The sequence below is a fragment of the Brachypodium distachyon genome, chromosome 2 (assembly GCF_000005505.3).
Source record: "Brachypodium distachyon strain Bd21 chromosome 2, Brachypodium_distachyon_v3.0, whole genome shotgun sequence".
Classification (NCBI taxonomy): Eukaryota; Viridiplantae; Streptophyta; class Magnoliopsida; order Poales; family Poaceae; genus Brachypodium; species Brachypodium distachyon.
The window spans coordinates 29,240,458-29,260,202 of NC_016132.3; the positions used below are offsets into that span (position 1 = coordinate 29,240,458).

General features: G+C 46.2%; 1 protein-coding gene across 2 annotated transcripts; it reads left to right on the top strand.

Moving 5' to 3' along the window:
- The first annotated feature begins 14,573 nt into the window (after positions 1 to 14,573).
- On the top strand, positions 14,574 to 17,571 carry LOC100845690 (dehydration-responsive element-binding protein 2B). Of its 2 annotated transcripts, XM_003568608.4 has the most exons (4): positions 14,574 to 14,848; positions 15,546 to 15,598; positions 15,710 to 15,794; positions 16,295 to 17,571. In XM_003568608.4, exons 1-4 carry the CDS (start codon positions 14,784 to 14,786, stop codon positions 17,235 to 17,237), a joined length of 1,146 nt encoding a protein of 381 aa, XP_003568656.1. In that variant the 5' UTR covers positions 14,574 to 14,783; the 3' UTR covers positions 17,238 to 17,571. The 2 variants fall into 2 exon arrangements, with proteins under 2 accessions (XP_003568656.1, XP_003568655.1); XM_003568607.4 differs by lacking the exons at positions 15,546 to 15,598; positions 15,710 to 15,794 and having other exon boundaries at positions 14,583 to 14,848.
- Positions 17,572 to 19,745: the final 2,174 nt, after the last annotated feature.

Consider the following 19,745-nt stretch of genomic DNA (forward strand, 5'->3'; position numbering starts at 1 on the left):
TCCAACTATATAGAATATTCAGATTAGTGAACCTTCATATCTCCTATTCGCAATTTCAGATTGCTTTTCATCTTGTTCTTGCTTGTTCTTTGATTGCTTGCAGGAACAAAGACCTTCGTGGTCAGGTTGATCGTGCCCCCGCGGGATCAATAACCTTCTGGAGTTGATGTATCGATCGCTAAGGCGCTGCCTCCTAGGTTGTAATCGGATCGTCAACGTCACCTCCTACCAAATCGATAATTAGGTATCTCATCGAAAGATCGGGACACCCTCGAGGCTATCACGTGGTATCAGAGCTTAAGGTTGCTTGGTGAGATCTTTCAATTTATCCCTAGCTTAGATCTGTTTTTTACCTATCATCAAGAAAAAAACCAAAAAAAAATTAGATTAGTTACCTTGTCCTAGAACCAATCTGAGCCTTGCAATTTTCACATTAGTTTTGCATTGTTGAATCTTTGCTGCATTAATTGTGTCGAGTTGCTGGATTAGATTGGATCGTTTTTCAGATTTTTTCTACTAGATCGAACTTGTTTTTGTCTTTTGATTTCGTGTGACGCAGGCTTTCCATCAAACTTCCTGCCACACCACCGCCATAATCTTCCGCCACCACCATATCTTCCACCGAGTCCCTCGTCGAGTCCTACACCGAGTCCCTCTTCGAGTCCTACATCGAGTCGGCAAGTTATAGTTTTCAGCCGCGAGTTCGAGTCCGAGTCCAATCAAGAGTGCTTTTGGAAAGTGTTTGATAATAGATCGAATTTTGTTTAGAGATCAAGTTGTTCGGAAAGTTGTGAAAAAAAAAGAAAGGAAAGAAAAAAAAAGGAAAGAAAGAAAAAAAACGAAAAAAAAGAGAGGAAGAGTTCGAGTCAGTTTCGGATCCGAGTCCAAGTAGAATTAGAGTTTTGGGTGGGTTTGACCCGTGTTCACTAAAACGGGCGTATCTTTTGCATACGATGTCAGATTTGGACGTTCCAGGACTTTTCGGAAAGCTCTCGACGAGGCGCATCCTCTAAAATTAACGGCTCCTTGACCCTCAAATTCAGCCTCTAAGGTGGACTTTTCGTGCTCCGAAGTTTCTGCACCCGTTTTTCGACACCGGGGCAGCGCAGTATATCTCAGTTTTCTCCACCGTCCGACCTCCGTTTTGAGTGATCTTGCACTTGTTGGAAAGCTTGTTTTGACACACTTCTAACCCATATTTTCACATATTTTTCTGAGTTTTCCTTACTACAGCCTTTGCTATTCTCCTACAGACCGACGTGCAGCTTTCCGGTCTTAACTTCTTTTGCGTGAGTTTCTGAGGATAAAAAAAAAGAAAAAAAATAGAAAAGAATAAGAAGCCAAACAGAAGGCCACAAAAAGAAAAAAAAGAGAAAAAATATTCCCCAGAGATTTACTTGTTTTACCTTTCATTTGATCTTTCCTTTCTACCTTTTTCAGTATCTAGGCTTAGTTAATTTCTGTAATTCGTTCTTATCGACTCCAGCAGCTAGGACTAGCATTTTTGAGCATATTTTCAACTTTGCATTGCTGATTTGATTATTCGCTTTTCCTTGCTACTCACATAAGCCTCCAAGCTCCACAGATTCTACACCTAGGTTGGTTTGCCTCGAGGCATCGATACATCAATCTTCGGAGGGCTTGTTCTCGCCGCTGGCCATCACCTTCCTGTTTGCTGGGTAAGAACGAGTAAGAACTTGATTAAAAGTTGAGTGGAGTGATCTTTGGAACCCCACATCCTAGTAGTGCATAGGGACTTTTTCTTGTGATTTTTTTCTTGTTTTCTCCTAACGATGGCAGGTTCTGACGATGATTTACAAGGCCACTCTCCACGCACAAAGGGCATTATTTCACATTTTGATCGCAAGCTTAGGCTCCGTAACGAGGAGCTGGATGAGGACGTTCGGGTTGCGAATGAGAGACTTGGAACCTTGGAGAGCGTGCACATTGAAACAAATACCAAGCTAACATCTTTACAGAATTCCGTTGCTACCATTAGTACTTCTCTGGCAGAAATCACGACGCAACTGGCGGTACTTGCTGCAACGACCATCGCTACACCAGGAGGAAACAATACACACAACCAGCGGACCGCTAATAATGGTACCTTCGCAAGCGAGGTTGAGGAGAACGACGACGACTACTCCGCGGATACGGAACACGACAGGGCCGTAAACCATCACAACGACCGTGATCGTCGCCGAACTCGTTTCAACCGCCGAGGTATGGGACCGACACGACCTCAAAGAGAGGAACATGACTCGCTGGATTCTATTAAACTTAAGGTTCCTCCTTTTGATGGAAAATATGACCCTGATGCTTACCTTACATGGGAATTAGAATTGAGTCAAAAATTTACTTGCCATGATTTTCTGCTAATAAGAGGGTTAGGGCTGCTACTAGTGAGTTTACTGATTTTGCTTCTGTTTGGTGGCATGAGTATTGTATTGCACATCCTAACGCTATACCACCAACATGGGATGATTTGAAAAGAATTATGCGCGCTAGATATGTTCCTTCATACTATTCGCATGACTTGTTAAAGAAACTACAAAAATTAAGGCAAGGTAGTAATTATGTCCAAGATTATTATCAAGAAATGCAAAAGAACATGTTACGTTGTGGTTTAGTTGAGAATGAGGAAGCTGCTATGGCTAGATTCTTTGGTGGTTTAAATCGTGAAATTGCTGACATTGTTGATTATAAGGAGTATAATTCTATCAATCGATTGTTTCACATTGCTTGCAAAGTTGAAAGGGAAGTGCAGGGACGACACGCAAACGCGCGGACTAACTTTTCTGCAGGTCGTACTTCCTCATGGGCAGCACGCAGCCCCGCTGCCCCTTCCACACGCTCAGCTGCACCCCCTAGACGTCCGGCTGTTCCGACTACTTCCACCAACAAGCAAAGTACCTCTACACCTACATCCGCAAAGGTTGGACCAGCCGCAACAAGAAATACACCCGCTGCCTCTACACAAAGTTCAGCAGCGTCCGTTGCTTCCACCGGACGGACCGGAGATAACCAATGTCGTAGGTGCAAAGGATACGGGCATTTTCAGCGGGACTGTCCAACGAAACGCGTTATGATCATACGTGAAGATGAAGTATATGATTCAGCCAGTGATTTTGATGAAGCTACCTATGCTCTCATTGCCGAGGAAGAGCAAGAAGACCACTTGAATCATTTACGTGCTGTTTTTGATGCTTTGAGAGATGCACGTTTGTTTGGTAACCTTGAGAAGTGCACCTTTTGCACCGATCGAGTTTCGTTTCTTGGCTATGTTGTCACTCCACAGGGCATAGAAGTTGATAAGGCTAAGATCGACGCTATTCAAAGCTGGCCAACTCCAACAACGGTCACCCAAGTGAGGAGCTTTCTTGGACTCGCTGGGTTTTATCGCCGCTTTGCAAAGGATTTCAGCACCCTTGCTGCACCGCTTAATGAGCTCACAAAGAAGGACGTTCCATATGTATGGGGCGCTGCACAAGAAGAAGCTTTTCTCATATTGAAAGATAAGTTGACACATGCTCCTTTACTCCAACTTCCTGATTTTAATAAGACTTTTGAGTTGAAGTGTGATGCTACTGGAATCGATTTAGGAGGTGTGTTGTTACAAGATAGAAAACCTGTTGCATACTTTAGTGAAAAATTGAGTGGGCCTAGTCTGAATTATTCTACTTATATAAGGAATTATATGCTCTCGTTCGGACTTTAGAAACATGGCAACATTATTTATGGCCCAAAGAATTTGTTATACATTCTGATCATGAATCTTTGAAGCATATTCGTAGTCAAGCAAAGCTGAACCGTCGTCATGCTAAATGGGTTGAATTTACTGAGTCTTTTCCGTATGTTATTAAACATAAGAAGGGTAAAGATAATGTTATTGCTAATGCGTTATAACGTCGTTATACCTTGTTATCTCAGCTTGATTTTCGGATATTTGGATTGGAGACTATAAAAGAACAATATGAACATGATGCAGATTTTAAGGATGTTTTGCAACATTGTAAAGAGGGCAGAACATGGAACAAGTTCGTCATTGATGGATTTGTGTTCCGTGCTAACAAGCTATGCATCCCAGATAGCTCCGTTCGTCTTTTGTTGTTACAGGAGGCACATGGAGGAGGGTTGATGGGTCACTTCGGCATGAAGAAGACCGAAGATGTGCTCGCTGATCATTTCTTTTGGCCTCGAATGAGACGGGATGTTGAGAGATTTATCGCTCGCTGCACTACATGTCAAAAAGCTCAGTCACGACTCAATCCTCATGGTTTATATATGCCACTCCCTGTTCCTAATGTTCCTTGGGAAGATATATCAATGGATTTTGTTTTGGGATTGCCTCGAACTAAGAAGGGGAGGGATAGCATATTTGTTGTTGTTGGTAGATTTTCTAAGATGGCACATTTTATACCTTGTCATAAGAGCGATGATGCTACAAATGTTGCTGATTTATTTTTTCGTGAAATTGTTCGCTTGCATGGTGTGCCCAATACTATAGTTTCAGATCGTGACACAAAATTTCTTAGCCACTTTTGGAGATGTTTATGGGCTAAGTTGGGGACTAAATTGCTTTTTAGTACGACATGTCATCCCCAAACAGATGGACAAACTAAAGTTGTTAATAGAACATTATCTACTATGCTTAGGGCTGTTTTAAAGAAGAACTTGAAAATGTGGGAAGAATGTTTACCTCATATTGAATTTGCTTATAATCGTTCACTGCATTCAACCACAAAATTGTGCCCTTTTGAAATTGTTTATGGTTTTATACCTCGTGCACCAATTAATTTGTTACCTTTGCCTACTTCTGAAAAAGTTAACTTTGATGCTAAGGAACGTGCTGAACTTATAATAAAAATGCATGAGACGACTAAAGAGAACATTGAGCGCATGAATTCTAAGTATAAACTTGCGGGAGATAGGGGCAGAAAACAAATTGTGTTTGAACCTGGAGATCTTGTTTGGTTGCATTTGCGCAAAGATCGTTTCCCTGATTTGCGCAAGTCTAAGTTAATGCCACGAGCTGATGGTCCCTTTAAGGTGTTAGCAAAAATTAATGATAATGCATATAAACTTGAGCTACCTGCAGATTTTGGGGTTAGTCCCACGTTTAATATTGCAGATTTGAAGCCTTATTTGGGAGAAGAAGATGAACTACCGTCGAGGACGACTTCGATTCAAGAAGGGGAGGATGATGAGGACATCCCAACTAATGATACAACCACAGCCCCTACAGCACCTACACCTCAAGTACCGGAGATACATGGACCAATTACTAGAGCTCGTGCACGACAACTAAATTATCAGGTACTTTCGTTCCTCAGTACTTCATTTAATATTAATGAGAATATGCTGCTGCCTAAGATGGGTTCTTTTATGTGTTTTAGGAATGAAGGACCTAGCTTGGACCTCAAGGATCAGCGTTGGACAGCAAACCATGGAGGTGGCAGCAAGGTGGCGGGAGCTAGCTCAAGTGATGATTTCAGAACATTGAAACCGCCATAAAGAGATGAGAAGAAGGCCGCATCCTCTTCATCAATGGGATTTCGGCCAAGTGGAGGAATCCCCCTCCAATGGGTATCTATGGGCCAAAGATGAGGGTTATAACCTTGCTTTATTGGGCCTAAGGCTATGTAATAGGGTCCAGCCAATTTTTAGATGTTTTCGTTGTGTTTTAGGAGGATTCCTAGGCCGTTTCGGAGTCCCTCAAGGGCCTGGCCGAAAACCAACTAGTTCCCCTCCTATTTATACCCCATGAGCCCCCCTATGGAACCTTGGGTTTTGATTAGATAAAGTTTAGCCTTTGCTACTTTCGTGTAATCGCGTGTGTCTTACCGTCATCAAGACTCCAACTATATAGAATATTCAGATTAGTGAACCTTCATATCTCCTATTCGCAATTTCAGATTGCTTTTCATCTTGTTCTTGCTTGTTCTTCGATTGCTTGCAGGAACAAAGACCTTCGTGGTCAGGTTGATCGTGCCCCCGCGGGATCAATAACCTTCTGGAGTTGATGTATCGATCGCTAAGGCGCTGCCTCCTAGGTTGTAGTCGGATCGTCAACGTCACCTCCTACCAAATCGATAATTAGGTATCTCATCGAAAGATCGGGACACCCTCGAGGCTATCACTAGCTCTTGGTTTTTATCTTATGGGGGCCGCCTGCAGCTGGTTAATTCGGTGTTGTCTTCTCTTCCTACTTACTTTATGTGTTCGCTGGTTATCCCTCCTGGTGTGATTAAGCAGATGGATCGCATCCGGCGCCAATGTTTGTGGCATGGCAATGACAAGGAATCTTCCAGAAAATATCTTGTTGCTTGGGATAGGGTTTGTCAGCCCAAGGCCAAAGGTGGTTTGGGTGTTGTGAATCTTCAACGTCAGAACGAGGGGCTTCTTCTCAAGCAGCTACACAAGTTCTATAATTCAACCCCCATACCCTGGGTACAGCTCATTTGGTCCTCTTATTATCATGGTGTTGTCCCTCATGCTAGCCAGCTTTGTGGATCTTTTTGGTGGAAGGATATAATGAAGCTCGTGGATAATTTCCTGTCCATCTCTTCTGTTGAAGTCGGTGTGGGGTGTTCGGTCCTCTTTTGGCATGATAAGTGGTGGCGCTCTTAAAGATCTTTGGCTGCATCTTTTCTCCTTTGCTTTGGATGGTTACCTGTCGGTGGAGGACGTGTGCTTGGCCCTTGACATCCTTGATCCATTCAGGTTGCCTCTGTCTCTGGAGGCCTTTGTGCAGCTTGATGCTCTGACCACCCTGATTTCCGCGGTTCAGCTCAATTCGAACTCGGATAGCTGGCAGTTCCTTGGGGAGCACGTTACTCCTCCAACCGCTACTATGCGCTGGGTTTCGAGCATGTGGTTGTCCCCAATCTTTTATCCTGGCTCTGGCGCTCTCGCTGCACTCCTTGGGTTAAGGTTTTTACTTGGCTCTTGTTGGTGGACCGTTTAAATACCAAAGCTATGCTTCGTCGTCGTCACTGGTTGAGAGGGGAGGAGGATGATTGTTGTGTTCTCTGCAATTGTCACGTTCTCGAGGATTGGCAGCACCTCTTTTCTGAATGCAATTTCAGTCGGCGGATTTGGTCCTTTCTTCAAATTAATTGGCATTCGGGACCCTCTTTGGATGTGGTGTTTTAGCGTGCGAGCAGGTCATTTGGGCAGCCGTTCTTGATGGAGGTGGCTGCGATGGCTTGCTGGCATGTTTGGAAACAGAGAAATAGTCTTATTTTTGAGGGTGTTGTGCCCTCCTTTAGATCCTAGCGAGCGTCCTTTATTCATGATATTTCTCTGTTAGGTCATCGTTTCAAGCCGGGGCTATCCCCACGGCTTGTTGCCTGAATTGACTCTTTGTTGTTTATTAGTAGGTAAGTTTAGGTAAGAGTTTGTTAGCCCCTTTCGGCCTGTACAGCTGTTGTAAAGTTTGTTTTCTTTAATAAAATTTGCTGTAGGGGTTTCCCTTACAGTTTCAGTCAAAAAAAAAGTCATGTGTAGATTACATCATACTTATATACATGTCGAGTACAACTACTTTTTACATGACTTGAATGCAATCATGTTCATGATGTTTCATAATGCTCATACAACAAAAAAAATGAAATATGACAAAAAAAATCGCTTTTAGTTTAAAGAAACATTTTTTGAAGCAGGGGAAATATTTTTGTGTGCTTTTGATGAAATTCATTGTCAAAGGGAGAGAGATTTCAACACATATACATACCATATTTTACCAATATTTTGGTGTTTATTGGTGTTTCTCCAATATTTTGATGTTTTTGTTTTCTTTTCAAAACCTTGAAATCTGGGAGTTAAATGAATGTGTGTGCCAATCAATGTTCAATGTCTAGTGTTAAGGAGATGTTGCCAATGTTTTCATCAAGGGGGAGATTGTGAAATCATAGGTGATGTGTAACATTGGTAAGTGTTTTAGATGAAACATTGATGTGGATACTTTGGATAATATGGATACTTATGTGATGACATGTATCTTGTGTTGGACCTCACACTGAGTCAAGTCGTGGACTTGTGCTCGTACTGGTTATTTGTGTGTTCACTTTTAGGTGTTGCCGGAGCTAGAGAAACGTGGTCGATGACGGGATCGAGGGACGAAGCTTGGGAGAAGCTAAGGTCGAGGGATCAAGGTCATGCGGGACGTTCGTGCGAATGAACAATGGAAGTGAAGGCTACGATGATCCGGGAGGGCATCGGTTTGTCGTACGTTGTTTATACCGGAGATGTACGGTATTGGAGATATTCGACACGTGATGGTCGAGTTTTCAAGACATCACAAGAAGAGTTGATGGCATGGAGTGGCATCGAAGTGAAGACATGTAGGTCCAGCCGTTGCTGGATGAGAGCTGTTTAAAGATTAAACAGTAGCGTGATGAAGATGGCGTCCGATGGAAAAGTGGTCCACGTGAATGTTGTGTGTGTCATCGAGACGAACAATTTTGCTTTTCGAGCCATCTCAATCCGAGGTCGTATGTGGGCCCCACGAGCAGAATACCGACCAGGACAGAGGAGTTCTTGTTGGATTCGGACTCGATTTAGGGTCACGAATTTTCCCTTAAAAATAGAGGGCGTCTAGACTAGGGTTTTAGCAAGGACGTGAGGGAACTCCGAGCTTTGGATCTAGATCAATTCTTAGAGAGTTCTTGGATGCATGGTTGCATCTTTTTTAATCGATCGACATCGTTGCAATAAAGAGATTCGTTGGTGGTGTCATCTCTGTTGTTCTCGGATCTTCGTGGAATCTTCGTGCTAGATCTTTCTAACACTTTGGTGCAGCTTTCTCACAAGATCATAACACGTTGCTGCAGGTTTCTCACGAGATCAAGGGAAAATTGCGATTATAATTCATCTTTCTTGTTATTCCTCGAAATTGGTTTTAGATTAATCCTCGTAACTTTCTATCACCTGTTACTGTTTGGATCATATGTTTTGATTGGTACATCCGATTGAACTGATTCTTATTGCGTTGGTTAGATAATTTGAATACCTTTCTTTTCCATACTCATACGTATTTTTTTTGTTCATCCAACCAAACGTTATGGCTGTTTTACTATCACAGACAGAAAGGTGATTTAGGGTTTGAACTTTTGGGAAAAGTTTTAATCTGCTTCCGCGCAATCATCACAACTTGTATCAAGTTTGGGTTGGTTAGATAATTTGAATACCTTTCTTTTCCATACTCATGCGTATTTTTTGGTTCATCCAACCAAACGTTACAGCTGTTTTACTATCACGGAAAGAAAGGTGATTTAGGGTTTGAACTTTTGGGAAAGTTTTAATTTGCTTCTGCGCAATCATCACTGATTGCCTATCTCGATCTCACAGCTTGTATCAAGTTTGGGTTGAACCATGTTCGATTCTGAGTCCTTCTAGGTTGATGGACGTCCACCACCCCTATATAAGTTGAGGGACGCCCACGATTAGGGTTAGACCACGTTTAGATTATTCAGAACCTTTCATTGAATTGCTGCAAGCATTCATCTGAAATTATATTCCTCTTTGATTCGATCAGGAGTTTTCCTTCACTGCTTCGTGGTCGGCGGCTACGTGCGCAAGCGTGTGGTGTTGCGAATATTAAATAGGGTTGAGAAATTGTTGCATTGGCAGCAAAGGAATAGCCATAGATTCGTCAGCGTCTCGCGAGTTATCATCCATCCACAACGAGCTCAACGAGAAGAGGCCACCCCTTATCAAGTAGGGGTATTATATACTTCTCCTACTCCAATTAGACAGTTAGATAATCGAGAAGCTGAATAGAGAGGGTGAAGGCAATGCCAGGGAGCCACCTCGCGCAGCAGCTTCCATCTATTACCATTACAGTGTTACACGTATTCCGTTGTTATGTTTATTTTTTGAGGCAATCAACGGGGGGGGGGGGGGGGGAGACTCCCCACCTGAATATATTACTCCAAAGTAAGAATCACAAACGGAATGATAAATAGTCACGCCACAGACCGGCAGCTATTTTTGTATCGTTTTTCCTAATTCTGAAGGTCCATAAGGTTAGGTCCTCAATTATCATTACGAGGTGACGATCTCATTATTGAATACTTTGGCATTACGAACTTTCCAGATCCTCCACATAATTATTAGCAAGATAGAAGGCCAAATAGCAACGTTGAGACCGACAGGAGGAGGGAGATGCCAAAGGTCGGGGAAGACAGTTCCATGAGATGGAATACCCATTTTATCCCAGACCTGGAGCGCAAGAGGGCACGAGAGAAACAGGTGATCCCGATCTTCTGAACCATGACCACAGCTCGCACAGGCCGCCGATTGAGTGTCGAATTTGTGATGCAAATTTTGATGCGTGTTGAGACGATCCCTGAAGAGGAGCCAAGCGAATACCTTGACTTTGTTGGGGACGAAAGCTTGCCAAATGTGATCAGCGTGAGGGTCCTTTGGAGCAGCGGAGAGGGCAAGGTAAGCGTCCCGTGTGGACAGCGGAGACCCGCCCTTTAGGGTAATGACATCGGGCGCATCATCAAGAGCAACGTCCTACAACACAAGAAGCAAAAGATCGAGTTCTGCCTCAGCAACGAGAATTAGCCGATTCCGCAAGCCAAGCTCAAGTCCCTCCTCCAAAATTTCTGAAACAAAAGCATTTGGCTGGTGTGGTGGGAGAAAAGTATAGGGAAAACTGAGGCAAGCGAAAGTGGTAAAGTCCAGCAGTCAAGCCAGAAAAAGGTGGAAGCTCCTGATCTCTAACCTTGCAAGAAGTAATCGATCTTAATAAATCGATGTGCTGCAGAATAAGCTTAGCAAGGTGGGAGGTGGGTGGTGAGGCTTTGAAGGAATGAGGCCAGTGAGCTAATAGCCAATTTTTCCAAGGGAGGTTATGGGAATGGAGGAAACGAAATGCAAATTTTAAGAGCAAGCTAGCATTCTGCAACGAAAGATTTTTTACCCCTAAACCACCCGCAAGCTTAGGTAGACAGACATTATCCCAAGCAATCAAACATTGAGCCCCGGAACAAGAATCTTTAGCAGCCCAAAAAAAAGACCTTCTTAATTTGTCCAGTTTAATTAGAATTGATTTAGGAATTTTGAAGGAGGACATGAAATAAGTTGGGAGGGAGTTTAGGACAGATGAAACTAAGATCATCCTCCCTCCTTTTGATAGCAGCGATGCCTTCCAGCCAGCAAGGTATTTGTCACATTTCGCAATGATTGGCTGAAAAACAGAAGCCGACAGTTTGTACGGTGAGAGGGGCAGACCAAGGTAAGTTTGTGGAAAGGAGTGCAAGCCCGTACCTAAGGATTGAGATAGTACAAATGCGTCCGCCAAGGGAATATTGAGAGGGACAAAAGTTGTTTTATGGAAGTTGATAGCAAGTCCAGTAGCACTTGCAAAGTCGTCGAGAATTTGTTTGATGTGGACAGCAGCACCAGGAGAGGCTATGGCAAGAATAATCGTGTCGTCAGCATACTGAAGAACCGCGCACGGTTTGTTTGGTAAGATTGGGTGGACCACCTCCCCCTAGAACGCCGCACGTGTCAGGAGCTGCTGCAGAACATCCGCGACAATGATGAAGAGGTACGGCGAGAGGGGGTCCCCCTGACGTAGGCCTGATCTGCACGTGATCCAAGGCCCAGGAACACCGTTAAGCATGATTGCCGTTTTGCCTGAGGAAAGGAGCATCTCAATCCAATTGCACCAAATCTCCAGAAAGCCTCTAGCCCTCACGATGGTGATCAGGGAGGACCAGCTAACCGAGTCGAAAGCTTTTTTGAAGTCCAGTTTAATTAGCATGGTTGGCCATTGACCCCTATGACAAGCTCCCAACAAATCAGCCGCATATACAAAATTTTCTGAAATTGAGCGCCCAGTAATAAAACCGGTCTGGTCTTCATGAACAAGGAGGGGATTAGAGGTTTTAGCCGATTTGTGAGAAGCTTAGCGATAGCCTTTGGAGGACAGTTTTGCAAGGAGACGGGACGGAAAGCGTCAGGAGAAGTTGGATTTTCCGATTTTGGAAGTAGGACGACGAGGGCCCTATTCATACATTTTAGATCAAGAGACCAAGAGTGGTAATCTCGGAACAAATTTAGAATTTTTGGGCGCACAATGTTCTGGAATTTTTTGTAGAAACCCGGACCAAGCCCATCCGGCCTAGGGCTAGCATTTGAATTCATCTGAAGGAAGGCATCTTGAATCTCCTTGTCAGAGAAAGGAGCTTGAAGGGAGAGCAGCTGAGGCACCTGAAGAGGATAAAGTTCTGACAGACTGAAAGACCAAGAGGTAGGGGGCGAGGAACAAACAATATCCCTGGAGAAAGACGTTAAGATCTCAGATTTTTGAGAGTGCTCCCTGAATTTTTGACCAGCAACATTGCAATTTTATTTTTCCTCAGCTATGAGTAGCAATCGCATGGAAGAATTTTGAATTTTCCTCTCCAAGAATCGCCGATTTTATTTTTGATCTTTGGCGCCAACGAAGAACACGTTCTTGAATAGCCCTCTGTAAAGAGGAGACAACTACTTTTCTTGGTTTATACACGGCCACCCTGTACGCCGCGGCGCTCTCCGGCGCATCACCTTCCTACCGGCGATGCAAAAACCTAGTGAAACACGGGAATGGGGAATTGGATATTGGATCGGAAGTAGGAGGCATAAGATAACAAAACAAAAGACTTAAGAGGTGCTCAGGCGGACCCAGATTTCCAATATTGGATGAAAAAACAGTGTATTTCTAATATTGGGTGAAAAAACAGTCTATTTCTAATATTGGATGGGACAAATACACTAGAATTCTATTTTTTTTTTAAACGATCAATATCAGTCGGCCGATCCGATTGCTGCATCGGCCGAGCGCGGAGCCGTCCGATCAATCACAGCGTACGTCCCGCGCGGGTGCCTCCGAGCCAGCCAGCGTGGCGCTGGTCCGATCGATCGCGGCCTTCTGAATGCCCGCGTATAGCACTCACGCAGCATCGGAGTATGCAGCGTTCGACGGGCCTGCGTGTACGTATATAGACGTAGCATCGTGACGTTCTGCTCGTCCGCGTGTACATAAAACTCCTTGCTCTGTTCCATCGTTCCGGTCTTAAATTTGTTCAAATATGGATGTATCTATTTCTAAAAAACGTCTAAGTACATGTAATATTTTGACAAGAATTATTAAACGGAGGACACTGACATGTAATATTTTGCAGCACCACCGTCTTGGCCTCGCAACACAGCCGCCTCCCCCTCGAAGCACTGGCAGGCTGGACTCGCAGCACTGCCGCCTCCTCGCGCGACGCCGTTGGACTCTCGCAACACCATCGCCTCCCCTTTGCAGCACCACTGTCTTGGCCTCGCAACACAGCCGCCTCCCCCTCGAAGCACTGGCAGGCTGGTCTCGCAGCACCGCCGGACTATGAAAGCACCATCGCCTCCCCCTCGCAGCATCGCTAACCCCTTGCTTCCAGTAGCGACGACCACCTCTCGCAACAACATCGTTGGCCGTTGCTCGTAGCACCGCCATGTTGCAGCATAAAAAACCCATCGCAACATTAAAATCTCACATGCAACATAAAATATCTCATCGCGACATTGGTCTCAAAACTGATCGAAGCATCAAAAAACCTGATGTAGAATTTATAGCATCGAAACAAATCTCGTCGTAGCGCACCTAGAATTGCACACTTGTAACATTTAGAAACACCTTTTGCGACATAAAAAAGACGTCAACCTCTTCTTCCGTGGCGCCTATGGGAGGTTAGTGCGAGGCGACAACGGACGATGCTGTGGCAATGTGGCGCCTGGCGGTTGCTGTGACGGATGCGCCGGTGGTGGCGACGAACGATGGTGTAAAAACACGACGAGGTTGGTGCGACGACAGCGTGACGAGGCGGAGCCATGGTGCGGAAATGCGGCACGGCTGGTTCGGCAACGGCGGCGGCAGCTGGCATGCACGCGGCCAGGCGGAGGATGATGGGATTGAAACGCGGCTTGCTGCAACGATGGTGATGTACGCGGCCAGGCGGCTTGCTACTGCGGCGAAGCCGCAAGGCAAGGCGTCAATGCTACGAGACGAACGAGGCCACGGTCAGAGTTGCGTGAGAAAGTACCGCGGTGCTGGCTGATTCGTCTGGCCGTGAGAACGTCGCGCGACAGGCTGAAGCACACGATCGGAACGTGAGACCGCGTGGTTGATCAGACGGTTAAACGCATGACGATCGAACGGCTCGCTAGGGCGCCGATCGGTACACATCCAGCGCCCAGCCGACGCCTAGCGCGTACGATTTGTTTTCCTAATTTTTCTTAGAGTTTTACTTATGATAAAAAGTTTTTAAATTTATTGGGTGGGACGGACCCCACCCAATCGGCTGGGTCCGCCGCCTCGGGAAGAAGGAAGATACAAAATTGAATCCGACGGACGAGAGACGTGCGCACCGCATGTGAAAACCAGAGGAAAGGCCGGGTTTGCTTCGGTGCCAAGTTTTTAGAAGCTTCCAGGCACCACGGCATAGCTTACATAACGAGCCCGCCGCTTAACCTTCCCTGCACCCCGTCTGGCGCGATCAGCGTCACTTACATGTTGGTCCCACCCAGTGAAATCGTACGCAAATAACCTAGATATTTCCGGTGCCAGGTCCACGAAGTATCCAGAATCAGCCTATAAATTAGAGCCGCACCTCGGGCACCAGGGGTTTCCTTCTTTTCTCTCCTCTTCTACGACTCTCTCTATCCCCGACCCAAATCGACATCTTGAAGAAACTAGGCGACAGATAGCGAACCCTAGAAATTTTCAAGCGATCTTTCGATCGGCCATGACTGTAGACCAGAGATCCGTCGCGGCGGCGCCGTTGGAGATCCCGGCGCTTCAGCCAGGAAGGTGAGAATGTTTTGCGGAATCCTTTTGTCATAGGGTTTCCTTTTAATGTTCTTGGCGGGGGGGGGGGGGGGGGGGTTCTATGGGATGCAGCCCAAGGGTGGGTGATCCCTTTCGGTTGTTTGGAGTCAGATGTAGTGGGGTTTGGTGGTCGAATTGATTGTATTTGGCCGGATTGTGATTTGGGGGTCTGGGATTCAGGTAGGGGTGGTATTGCTAACAGTCGGCGTTCCTTTGTTCAGAATTGGCGGCAAGCGGCTAATTGGGGAACTGGTGTCATGGATCTCCTATTGAATTAGATACCGTAGTGACTGATCCTTTGAAATCAAATTAAAATCTGGAAATTGGGTTATAATACTATGATCGGTTGGGGAAACAGTATAGTTCAGATCACTTAAGTCAGGATTTTGGGAGAGGCATGGTGTGTTGTAACTTCAGTCAATTCCATCTCCATAGAAACTTGTGTACATGGGATCAATTTCTTTTTTGTATTAGGAGCAACGTCTATGTCGTTGAGCGGAAAATCAGTCTGTACTCTGTACAAGAACATTCCCTGTGTAGTTCACAGGGACTAACTTGTTTCGTTGTTGTTGGTCTTAACTTGTTACCTTCTATTGTCAAATTGTGTGTTGTCAGTTTACTTAGTTTATCCAGTCTCTGATACGTGTTGTGTATGTTTGTCTTTCTTTTCGGTAACTAGAACACTTGGAGCAGAGGCAAATACCCGGAGTCATGTTTCCGTCGAATCAATAGGTATGGCTACTTTGATCACTCTTGTAAACATACCGTGAAGTATGACTGCGATGGGTCCCTCATGTTCGGCACTGGAAAAGATGGCACATATAACTGTTTGTGTTTCAGCAGGAAGCTGTACTCTTCCCTGTAATGAGTGCGAACTCTCGGCCCAGCAAACCCCCAAAGGAGTTGCGCCAGTGGCGTCTATTCTGCGGTGTGTTTAACCGTTCCGTGTCTGGCTGCTCTATCTATTATAGAGCACATAGCTATGACTGAGTCTAACTGTTCTTTGGCTGATTTTGCTTGGTCATTCCAATACTTGATTTCTTAGTAGTTATTATGGGCCTGCGGTCTTCCTGTTAGTTAAAGGTATCAGTTGCATGGAGGTCGTCTAAGTCAAACTGAGTTTTTGTGCCTTTGAACAGTCCTGCGCTAGATCAGTACATGATCAATTATGTCCTGTCTTCTTTTGTCAGTCTTCTGATGATCTTTAGTTTAAAAGCTTGGTCTCCTGGTCTGTTCAGTTCGTAAAATATGTTTGTTGAAGAGCTGATGAATAGCAAGCAACTGGTAACAGTTCTTTTATTTAGCTGAACATTTCTGTGGAGATGTTTTGGTTGAAGGGGATTTAATTGTATTCCTTCTGCTTGGCGGTTTGAACCTCGTGCCTCAGTCGGGTGAATGATATACTAACTTGTGCTCCTTCTTCATCAGGAAAAAGCGACCCCGTAGATCACGCGACGGGCCTAATTCAGTCTCTGAGACGATCAGGCGGTGGAAAGAAGTCAACCAACAGCTGGAGCATGATCCAGAGGGTGCAAAGAGGGCAAGGAAGCCACCTGCAAAGGGTTCAAAGAAGGGCTGCATGCAGGGGAAAGGGGGACCTGAGAACACGCGGTGCAAGTTCCGTGGTGTAAGGCAACGCACTTGGGGGAAGTGGGTCGCTGAAATTCGGGAGCCAAATCGGGTCAGCAGGCTCTGGTTAGGAACATTCCCCACAGCTGAAACTGCTGCCTGTGCTTATGATGAGGCAGCCAGAGCAATGTATGGTCCGCTGGCCCGTACCAACTTCACCATACAGGATGTGCCAACTCCTGCTGTGGATATACCAGCGGTTGTTCAGCGTCTTCTACCTGGTGGTTCAACATCATGTGAGTCTACAATGACATCTAATCATTCTGGCATCGTGGCTTCCTCGCGAGTTCTGGAGATTTCTAGTTCGTTGAAGCAATCAGATGTTGGCTCCGAGCATGACCAAAGAAGCAATCAATATTCTTCTCCTCAAGCTGGGTCAAGCGTTGCAAGGAGCAGAGCTGACGACCTCTTTGAGCCATTGGAGCCTATAGCAAATTTGCCAGATGGGGAAGATGATGGTTTTGATATTGAAGAACTGTTGAGAATGATGGAAGCTGACCCGGTAGAAGCTGCTGAACCGATGGTTGAGAACTCGTGGACTGGGTTCCAGGATGTGGGAGCAAACACTGTTGTCGATTTTGACCAACAGGAGCCTTCATACCTGGATGACTTCAATCCAAGCATGCTGGAGGGCATGCTCCAATTGGCCGAGCCGTTCCCCACGTGTATTTCTGAAGATCGGGTCATGTTCAACCCTGGATTGCGAGATGCTGATCTAAGCGAGTTCTTTGAAGGGCTATGATTCCTTCAAGAAGCCAAACTAAGTTTCTGGCTTTTGGCCGGCATGCTGGACGTTTGCTTCGTTCAATGAAGATCACGGATTGGATTCCTTTGCAGAACTAATAAGCTTCGAATCTAGAATTTTGTGCTTTGTTTTTAGATCTATTAGGCATGGGAACTCCTTAATATTTCTTGAGCTATGTTTGTGTATGAAGATCTTCGATGAAGCAGGGTGAATTGAAGATGTGAATACCAGCTGAAAGCCTTGTTTCGTCGTCATTCATTTTCTTTGTAGTAAGCTATTTTGTGTGATTGTTATTTCGTTGTTAACGTTTCCATGATCATTTATTTTGTTATCGAGTTGTACTAGGTGAAATGAGGTTAACTGGCTTTACAAGATCGGAAATTCTAGTTTCCTGCCGTCCGAAAACTCGTGTTACGCACATACGTACGGCGCTGCGTCCGATTCAGATCTTTTAATTTCTTTCCGTTCTTTCTCGAATCCAGTTCTTGCCTCTACTTCTTTCTTCCTACTCGCGTCCATCCATTACCCGCTGCTTCACAATTCTCCAATGTCGACCGCCGAGCCCAGCCACTGCACGGCCTGCGGGCGCTCCACCCCAGCCCCATCGTGCTCTTGTCCCCCGACGGCCCATACACAAATCTATCCTCCCTCATCAAATCCGCCATCTCTACCTTTTGAATCTCACCCACTGTAAGTGAGGCCATGGCTGCGAGCTCCTTGGGGCTGATTCGCCACATCCACGGAGAAGGCAGCTCTCCTCGAGGCCTTCGACCAGAGCTTCCAGCCTACGCCTGCCACGTCACACACCATCACCAATATCCTCTCCATCTCGCAGGTGTGTGTTTGTGTCGGGGGATGACTCCGGGTAGGGTCACGACGACACACATTAGCCGATATGACGAGGGCAAAGGCGGCACAGGCATGTACGCCGACATCCTTAAATCGAACTAATAGCAGGCCGGCATGTATATTTTGTCTTATGTGATTGTAGGATAGGCATGAGCAGTCCGATCTCGGCAGCGTCAAGACGGGTCAACGGTCTTATCCTTATCACATGGCGCAAAGTAAAGCAACGCCTTCTTTATCACGGGAGAGCAGTCGTTGCTTACGTCGCGGTGCCAGGTGACTGCGCAAAGAAGCACCGAAAGAGAACCGATGACCGAAGCCAGCGCGTGGCTACAGTACGTGTTGCCAGACGTAAGGAAAAGTAAAACTGTCTTGTCCCCTGCCGTGCCACCTGGAGGGAACCGACGTGCGTGCCCGCCGGGGCCCATAGAAGATAAGGTTAGTTTTTGGTCCACATGTCAGTGTGACATTGGCGGCCCATAAATAGGAGCACTACCCCTCCCAGGAGAAGGGTCCTTGACTTAGATATCTAGGGCTTCCCTTTCTTTTTCTTCTCCCTCAAAAAAACTGCTCAAGGAGCACCATTGTAGATCTCGGTATCTCGGCAAATACTACAAAGTAGGAGTAGCAGTTTTACCTCAACAAGAGGGCTCCGAACCTGGGTAAACCGTGTGTGTGTTCTTGTGTTGTGTGTGGTTCTCATCACGTCCTCCCTCCTCTGGTTCCTCTTTCGTCCATCGGCCCCAACATATGCCATCCTATGGCATCTGCCATGACACCACCACGACAGTTGGCGCCCACCGGGGGGCTAGCAGCGGCGCTGGCTGCAGTTTTCATCCGGACGAGAAGCTTCCTCGTCACGGGAGAGCGTGTGGTCTCCGGTTTGGTCCAGAAATTCGGCTCTCTCGGCTTCATCGACAACAACACATGCTGATTCAACGACGCGCCGCTCCCCTGCACCGGCTGCTTCATCAGCTTCGGCATGCATGAGGTTTATGTCGCCACTGACAGTCCTTGCAGATACCCCGAGCAGGTGGTGGTGGCCGAAGATCCCCGTGCCGTCTACACGGTTCGCGGCCGGCATGTCGACTGCCCCGATGACCGTGTGGAGGTCATGGTGACGGCTCACGGCGGCGATGCTGGCAAGGGCGCTGCAGAGAGTGGCGCGCTCCCAAGCAAATCCGGCAGAACGGCAAAGTTCCCCCTAGAGAAGCCAGAGAATATCGCTGCTCAAGCCGGCACGTCCGTTGTGCCGGCCCAGCCAACTCAGCTCCAAGCCGCCATCGAACGGCTGACCGTGCCGGTGGCGTCAAACGCTAACCCAGCCCAGCTGCAGGCTGAGTTGGAATTGGAGCGCCAGAAACTGCTGCAAGAAGCTGTCGACGTGGCTTGTGCTCGGCAAGAGCTTGATATTTCGCTCCGTGAGTATAACAAAGCTCATGGTCTCAATTCTACTGCATTGACTAACCCTATCCGAGTTGGGGATGTGCGTAATCGTGGCAGGAACCTGAACGCCGAAATAGCTAGAGATGGCAGGGCGATACCCGCAGTGTCGGCAAGTTTCGCCTCGGCAGTAAAGCCGAAATACAACACCCCTGTTAAGAACCTCAGGGCCGCCGAGGCTGCAGCAGAAGAAGTGCCGAATCTCACGGGAGAGGC

Coding starts and splice junctions, on each gene's coding strand:
- LOC100845690 (XM_003568608.4), top strand. CDS start 14,784: ATGACTGTAGACCAGAGATCCGTCGCGGCGGCGCCGTTGGAGATCCCG. Junction 15,599..15,709: donor TGTTTCCGTCGAATCAATAG/GTATGGCTACTT, acceptor GTGTTTCAGCAG/GAAGCTGTACTCTTCCCTGT. Junction 15,795..16,294: donor CCAGTGGCGTCTATTCTGCG/GTGTGTTTAACC, acceptor CTTCTTCATCAG/GAAAAAGCGACCCCGTAGAT.